Source organism: Nicotiana attenuata, unplaced genomic scaffold (assembly GCF_001879085.1).
Source record: "Nicotiana attenuata strain UT unplaced genomic scaffold, NIATTr2, whole genome shotgun sequence".
NCBI lineage: Eukaryota > Viridiplantae > Streptophyta > Magnoliopsida > Solanales > Solanaceae > Nicotiana > Nicotiana attenuata.
In genome coordinates this window covers 56,943-65,286 of record NW_017674378.1, presented here as the reverse complement: position 1 = coordinate 65,286, position 8,344 = coordinate 56,943, and the positions used below count along the sequence as shown (strand labels likewise).

At 34.2% G+C, this 8,344-nt stretch overlaps 1 protein-coding gene across 1 annotated transcript in view; it reads right to left on the bottom strand.

The window, feature by feature from the left end:
• Positions 1-2,413, bottom strand: part of LOC109218545 (uncharacterized protein DDB_G0275933) — a 5,045-nt gene extending 2,632 nt beyond the window's left edge. The window contains exon 1 of the mRNA XM_019382920.1: positions 2,110-2,413. Coding sequence (XP_019238465.1) covers positions 2,110-2,164 — 55 coding nt within the window. The 5' untranslated portion in view covers positions 2,165-2,413. The remainder of the gene's footprint in view (positions 1-2,109) is intronic.
• Positions 2,414-8,344: the final 5,931 nt, after the last annotated feature.

Sequence of the window (8,344 nt, the reverse complement as noted above, 5' to 3'; positions counted from 1 at the left end):
CCCAAAGTCTCTAAAATTCCAGACAAACCCAAAGGAACTATGTTGCTTTACTTTTTTACACAAAAAAAATACTATTTCTACATGAAAAGAAAGTATTTTTTTTTTGGTTAAAATAAAAAATTACCTTTTATAACATAAAAAAACTCATTTGTTGAAATGAAAAAAAAAAATCTATCTATAACATGAAAAGAAAGTACTATTAATAATATTTTTATTTAGGGGGTGGGGTGGGGTGGAGGGGGTGGTGTAGCTCCTCTCTCAACAAGTAAAAAAAATACAATCTCTTCAATCTCGCTTCAACAATCGCTTTCGACGAAGCAACAACATATGTCGACTTTGACAACGACAACTAAGAGTTTGTACTTTGATGATAAGCTATCATAATTGCTAAGTTTTTAAAGAGTTGCGTGCCGAACTTTGTCGCTACTAATTGGCATATGTGAAAATATTAGTGCCCCCGTCGGGCTCAAATCCTTGGTCTGCCTCTACCAAAAACCAAAAGCAACCAGATATTCTTGGCACATCTCAATCTAAACCAAAATTGGGCGCTAACATGGACAGTGATGATTCAAATAGCGGACCCGACTTGCTAGCAGTTGTTTTATTTCTCTGCTTCTGGATGACCAGAAAGAATGAATAGGACTCTAAACCAATAACAACCCTATCAAACGAAAACTTCCTCAACGTTTAGAGGAAACTATTACAGAGAGAAACAAACTAAGCACTTAATGTGGGAGGGTTGAAGATGATATAGAGTGTTCTTGATGAAAATCAACAATGGACAACACAAGAATACCTAAAATAGTTTCACAAACAACAAATCAAATTTTAAAGGCTTGAAAGTGGAAATCATCTTTCTTCTTCATTTGGTGAATGAGGCATAGAAATTTGATAATGTCCCTATCCTATAACAAGACTGTTTCTATTATCTAAGCAAATTTCTTGAACTTTTCTCCCATGGATTTTAAGCTAATAAGATTTAGTTACGTGGAGTCTTGCTTAACAAATCTCCATTCAATTTGTCAGAACGAGCCAGTTTGCACCTTATAATAAACAAAGTACCAAATCAAACATATTTTTGTGTAAGCCCGCTGCATTTCTTACCCAAACTCTATTTCTATAATATGTCGTCCTAAGACCCCTCAAACTACCCTAATCACGTTATATTAGTAATGGCAATGGACAAGCAGCATGCTGACTGCTTAGCAGGTCTGGCTTGCCCTGCAATAATCCTTTTCCAGCACTACCTTGCGTCCCTGGCAAGCACTCTGTCCTGCTCAGTACTAACCGTGCACTCTCCCTGCAATTTTAGTAATCTTTACAAATATTCTGGTTATTGTCTTTCCTTCATCTCCTCCTTGCAGTCACAACGTAAAGTTTATGTATTAAACTATGATGCCTTAATCCCGACGTCATAGCCAGCCACTCACAATCCTTAAAGAGCACGTGAGAATCCATCCCTAAACTTTAGAAATGTACCTATTGAGGTAAGAAAAAAAAAGGAGTGAAGCAATTGTAGACAAGGTGTACGACTGCGGCGGAGCAGATTCCATTTTTGCCTCCGTCCTCTCTCTCTCTTCCTGATTCTCACCCATCACCTCCTTATTGAATCTCTAGTGGTAATTTTACCCTAATTCCACACAACCTTGCAACCTCCTACAAATTCTTTAACTGGAAAAACTATAATGGAGGAGGAGATATGTCCTTGATAAGCAATAAACTCTAAGAAGAACTGCGGACATATAGTGCCATATATCAGCGAGTAGTCCTTCTGCCTCATACCATTGAGATGCCAAAAATAATTACTCTAACAGAACTTAGGCCTACAACTCCAGCTTTCCAAATGGTTTGTTAGAAAATTAAACTGATGTGGAAAATGAATTGTGGAACATAGTGATTAAGCAATTGCTTTTTGCCATTTGAAGCTCACATTTGAGACTCGACTTGAACTGCATAAAATATGAGCAATTTTTACAATATATAATTTTTTATAAAATTGAAAATCATTTCCGCAAAGTAATAATGCGTGAAGTTATACTTGATGCTACACAAATGACAATATATATGATTAATGTACATGACTAGTTAGGGGTTTAAGATCAAATTTACCTTCTTCAACCTTCTTCTTGACGTGATTTTCTCGGGCTTCCTGCACGTATCCCATTGCGATATCCCTGTAGATGATTCGCCCAAAGCAATTCTTGCCGGCGGCTCCGTTCGATAATTGGAATTCGGACTTCACAACTCTCGTCTCTCTGAAATGGAGACAGTACACTTCTAGTTATAGTTTGACGCCTTCAACTTTTAGGAATGATTTGATAACGCCTCTAAGAGTTGTAAATAGCACATGAGAGACCAATTTGTAATTTCAAGTTTCAGTTTTTCCTTTTATTTGGTTTTGGTTCAAATCCTAACTCAAATAAAGATGAGTCTGTCTGAAGAAAAGAAACGATGCATCCATGAGATTAAATTAAATGTAAAAGACAACTAAAAACAATTTGAGTTGGATATATTTTTTCATCTTATATGAAAGAGTATATTATCAAAGCAGTATTTTTTCCCAATTAAAGAAAATCAACACAAGTAAAAAATATAATGATCGCAATAGTGATAATTATAACAATCTTGTTATGTATATGTGTATCTCATTGTGTACGTATATAAAAAGGGTGTGTGCGGGCCTACTTGTTTTATTATTTATTAAAACATTTGAATTTAAATATATATTTGGCTATTAAAAAATTATATTTATATTTAAACACTAGATAATAAAGAATTTTTATTTTGTTCAACATCTTACCATTTATAATTTATTTTGAGTTAAAAATTACTAATAAATAAAAAATTCAAATTAATTAATAAAAAAATATCATATCCACAAAATATTATGAAAGATATAAATTGTTTCTTTGTTGACGGTGGCGATGACTTATAGCCCGTTTGGCCAAGCTGAAAAAATAGCTTATTTTGAAAAGTACTTTTTTCCATAAGTACTTTTCTAAGAAGTACTTTTAGAGAAAAGCAGTTTGTGTTTGTCTAATCAATTTGAAAACACTTTTGAGCAATAATTTGTGTTTGCAGGCTTTTCAAAAAGTGCTTTTAAGTACCAAATTACGAATAAGTACATGAAGAGATTTCCTTAATAGTTAATATTATATAAGTAGATAAATAATTATAAATATTTATTATCAAAGACAATAATTAAGTTAATTCATTTATTTATGTATTTAAATATAAAATAAAATTAAAAAGTACTTTATTTTTTTCAAGATGATTTAAATATATCTTCATTTTTGTTGTATTACGTATTTAATTTTTACAAATGAAGATATATTTAATTTTTACAAATACAGATTAAACAACAACTCCATAACATTAGAAATTCTTGCATTTCTGGATGAATGCCTGCCTTCTTCTCCAAGCTTTGACATATTATCTTCATTTGCATAATGGGCAAACTAAACATTAGTGGAAGAATTTCTTCGTATAAAATTACGTATAGCCACAGTAAATGTAACGAGATGAACTTGAGTGTCAAACTTGAAAGATGACATTGAGCGTAAGATAGAAAACTTATTTTTCCAAATCTTTATGTTTGTTAAATTGTACATCTCAAGCTAGAATAGAAAAAATTAAAAACCTCATTCGGATTTCTAAAACTTGAGCTACATCCAAAATTAGGAAGATGATAATGTTCGCCCTTTATATGGTCCTAAGTAGCCCAACATTGTTCGATATCCTAAATCAACTAAATAATATTTACATAATTCAAGTAAAAAAATATTAGTAATGAATTGATAAGAAAATAATATTTGCAATATAGAAATTTACAAGACATAATTTTAGGGTCACTTACTTGCTGGAGGATGAGGAAAATTAAAAAAAATTCTTCAAAGTGCTTGATCAAATATTCTAGCACCATGTGCAGTACCTTCCCACCTAGGCCATACAAAAGTGAAGCACATATCCCAATTACATACATCCATTGCGTTTTGTGAAGTGAAACATTTCCTACCGATGTACTTTATTTGATCTTTAGAAGAACAATACCATATGTGACATATATAGCTCCAATAATATTTTTAAAATATGGCTGGTACCTATTATCTTCTCTTAATTTAGCGTGAACGTAAAAAAGAGCTGGATGTTTTGGCCTAATGATGTCCATAGATAATTTCAAACATGCTAGTAAAACTTGATAAAAATATCTGCTAACTATCTCCCAGTGTGTTAGAATCATTCTTGAATCATTCAATTCCATACCCTATATCCTACCATCATTAAGAACATAGCAACCATCTCCTCTATGGTCGTGTATCTTGTTGGTTCTAAACCATACTGTTCATTTAATGTTTTGCAGAATAGAAGAAAAATATATTTTTCCATTATAAACATCTCATAACACTTATCATGCCCTTCAAGCATCTCTTTAACGAAATGAAAACCTGTATGAAGAGAAGTTCTGCATGGAGTCTTTAAACAAAATCTTAAGTAATACTCTGTTGCAAGAGTTACACTGTTACCATCACTAATTATAAGAACTTCTTCATCAACATCGTCATTATTATATTTAGTCAATGACATCTATGTAAGAAAAGATCAAAACGACCATTACTTAACTAATAAGAACTTCATTTACAAACAAACATTACTTATTTAATAATATAACTAATAAGAATTTTACATACCAAAATACAATATTCCCATAAATAGAAGTTTCGGTAAACAGAATAAGCACAAAAATAATTACAAAAACTAAAACATCACATATTTTTAGTCCTTGTATAGTTCGGACATCTTTTTCAACCATAGCACTTGTAACTCTAAGTCTTCTTGTGCAAAAAGTATTTCTCTCATTGATTGCTTGACAAGTAATATACTCGCTTTTCACCATAAATCACTAACAAGAATCATACCAGGGAAATTACGAACAACATCCATAACACTCTTAATACTGAGTGGAGTGTCTTTTGACCCCACAACAATTGCAGGATGCAATTTCACAACTTCTTCAATTCTCTCAATTGATGACGTGATCCTTAAACTAGTACTGACTTTACTTTTTTCCTTTTCAATTGTAATTGATGATGCCTTCCTTTTTTTTAATTTTATCGCCACTCTCATTTGTGTCTCTTTTTTCAGTTACTTCTAGTTCTTCTATATTAATATGATCTAATACTTCTCCTGTATTATTTCTCAAGTCATCCTCCATAATAACCTCCTCATTACTTGTTGGAGTTTCAAACACAAACTGATTCTTAGGTTGAAACTAATTACTTCCAAGTATGCTATTGGGTAAAACTCCAGATGATGGCGCCCATGCATGTTCGCCAGTGGAAACAACATCTTTAAAATAGATTTTCATCAACTATCAATATTGTAAATATTTGTCTCTAAATTTCTCTACATTTATATTCTCCTATATTCATGAAGGAACAATTTAAAAAATATTAGTCTTCGAAACAAAATAATAATTTATTATGTTTAAGCGAAAATAAATTTAAAAATTCTTAATACCTTTATCTTCCTACTCTACCATTCTCACTTCGCTTGACCTTTTTCTCGTAATCCCATCCTAAGCCAGTCTCCTTTATAATTAAAGTCCAATATTTCCAAATAAGTTTCAAACTATCCCGTTTGTTCTTCAGTTTGGTCTTATCATAATTTTTTCCAGTCTTGTCATTAAAGTTTTGCACCAAGTTGGACCATCTTATTATGCTAAAATGAGTGTCAGTACGATTTTCAGCAGTAATTTCTTCAACACATAAGTTTAAAAAGAATTTTGTTGTTTCTGCATCGCATTTAGCCTTCTCACTATTGTTATATTGTGTCACTTTCTTGCTCATTATCTTGTCAATTTGCATTGAAAAACATGTAATGAATAAGTAAAAGAAGGAATCATGACAATGTTTTCTATTTTTTCAAGCCAAGGTAGCAACTTGATATCTTTTGACAAAGAGAGTACGAAATCAAATGTCTTCCTGCTCTAGGTGGTCTATTTGGGACTAAATTTTAAAATTTTACAAGGTATCACACTATAAAATCTTCTGGAATAGACACAATTTAATTTGCCCCCATAATATTAGACACTCCTTTGTTGATCTCTGATTAGGAAGACCAAAAATGCAAATTTTCTCAATGTTAAGAACTCCAATATTGATCACACCCTACATACAACTCTACTTTTTGTAAAATAATTGACAAAATCTCCAGGTAAATGCATATGCACATCACATAGGCCAAACAAAATCTTTGTCTTAACATCTCGAAGAGAAATTCAAACTCAACAAAAAATAAAAAGACAAATTAACAATAGATTAAGAAAAAAGTCTAAAGGGAGTGGTTTTATGGTATTCACCCACAGTTCCTCAATTCAAACACATAATATAATATGACTCATATTAGGGGAAACAATAAACAAGAATAAAAGGGCAAAGAATACATACCTTGAGAAAAAATGCAGTTTGATTGAAAAAATATCAAGATGGATCAACAATTTCCCTTGCTGTTAAAGCGATTTGTTGTTGACATAAGGGGGCAACCCTAAGATATTGTAAAGCTATTGCTGGAGAGAAGCGTGACTTGCTAGCTATAGAGAAGGTATAATATCCTAAATATTATGCTAGTAAGGTTATTTTGGTATTTATAATATTTTACTAAGGATATTTTTACTATGAAAAAATGCAAAATTGCTTCTGCTTCTGTTTTGGGGAGAAGCTACTTTTTTCTACTTTTTCAAAATTGCTGCTGCTTCTAGCCAAAAGCACTTTTTCTCCCTGAAAAAGCTTGGTAAAATATCTCAAGTTGAGGAAAAACATTTTTTTGAAGAAAAGAAAAGCACTTTTGGCTCATGGAGAAACTTGGTCAAACAGGTTATTAGTCGTTTCTAGTGGAGGGAGGCTAGCTTAGAGATGGTGAATAAGAAATGGTAACTGATAGTGATAGTTAATGATGGTTGTACGTGTTGTGACCAGTCCAGTTAGTTTTGGTAATGGGCTTGGCAAGGGTTACGATCATAGACAAACATTGGTCCTAGATAGAAAATACGAAGGAGCTACAGGAACAAACAGCCCAATAGCTTGTTGGAAGACTATGTCTGGATTTATGGAGAGGGACATGTGTCTAAAGAATAGTGGATGCAAACACTATCAATGCTATCCCTCATCTATCATTACTCAAAACCAAACCAACAGTCTCCTCCAAGCTGACTCTTCCGATGGAGAACAACCATCCTTCTTCTCAAGCACAAACCATAACTCCGCTAACCATCTCCTCTACCCCACTTCCACCGGAGCTCATGCCAGAATCGTGGTTGGAAATGGCCCTCCAAGGATACTCCCAGAACCTCCAAATAATGGTAAGGTCTATTCCGATGGAAATAACCATCCAAAACCCTCGATACCTAGCTCGCCTGGCGACCCAGCTTCTATATCAAGGTCTGGAAAATTTTGGACACCAACTATGGATGTCCACACTACTCCAAGCCCAGTGCATGGGGAACCAACAACCCCTGTCTATGAAGGAAATCAATACTCTCATGGGCCAGCTTTGCCAGACAATGCCTTTTTCCCCTCATGAATCTGGAAACTCCAGTCCTCTCTCTATCCTTCCAATTTTGGCCACCAATAGTCCAAGTTTTCCAACCAATACCCCAACCGCTGTCACCCATCAAACTATTGAGCAGGGGCACCACCATGGCACTGGACTATCCCAGAAAGTCCAATATGGACATGGAGAACATGCTAGAAAAACTAGGGATGCAAAATATAAAGGCTTTCCTCAGGCAGGAACCCCTGGAGATAGAATTCAAAGAGCAGTCAGGCAAAATGCTTATTGCTTTGTGCCCCAAAAAACTCAGCAATGACATTGGTCCCTCTAGTGGGCATATTGAAGCTAACCCCAATGAGCAAGGGGGAGGGAACCAAAAGGAAAGCTCCAACCTAAAACCCCCCGTTAATGAATTTCATAATATGGAATGCGAGAGGGGCCAATAGTGTTGAGTTCTATAGGCACTGTGCATCTATGGTAAAGCTCCATAACCCTGCCATGCTTGTCTTGCTAGAGAAAAGAATGGCAGACCACAAGCACCTCACTGCTAAGCTCAAATTCGATGCTCAATTCCAGTCCCCTACTATAGGGTAGTCTGGAGGGATTGTGCTTATGTATAAAGATGAGCTGGTTAAGCTTGAGGAAGTGTCCACCACTCCACAGGGGGGGCATGTCATGGTTAAAGTACTCCCCTCCTCCTCTAGATGGCTTTTTTCTGCTATATATGCTAGTAATCGTGTTAACAATAAGAATAGACTTTGGAATTTTTAGAGGGCCTGGCATCTGTGTATAGGGG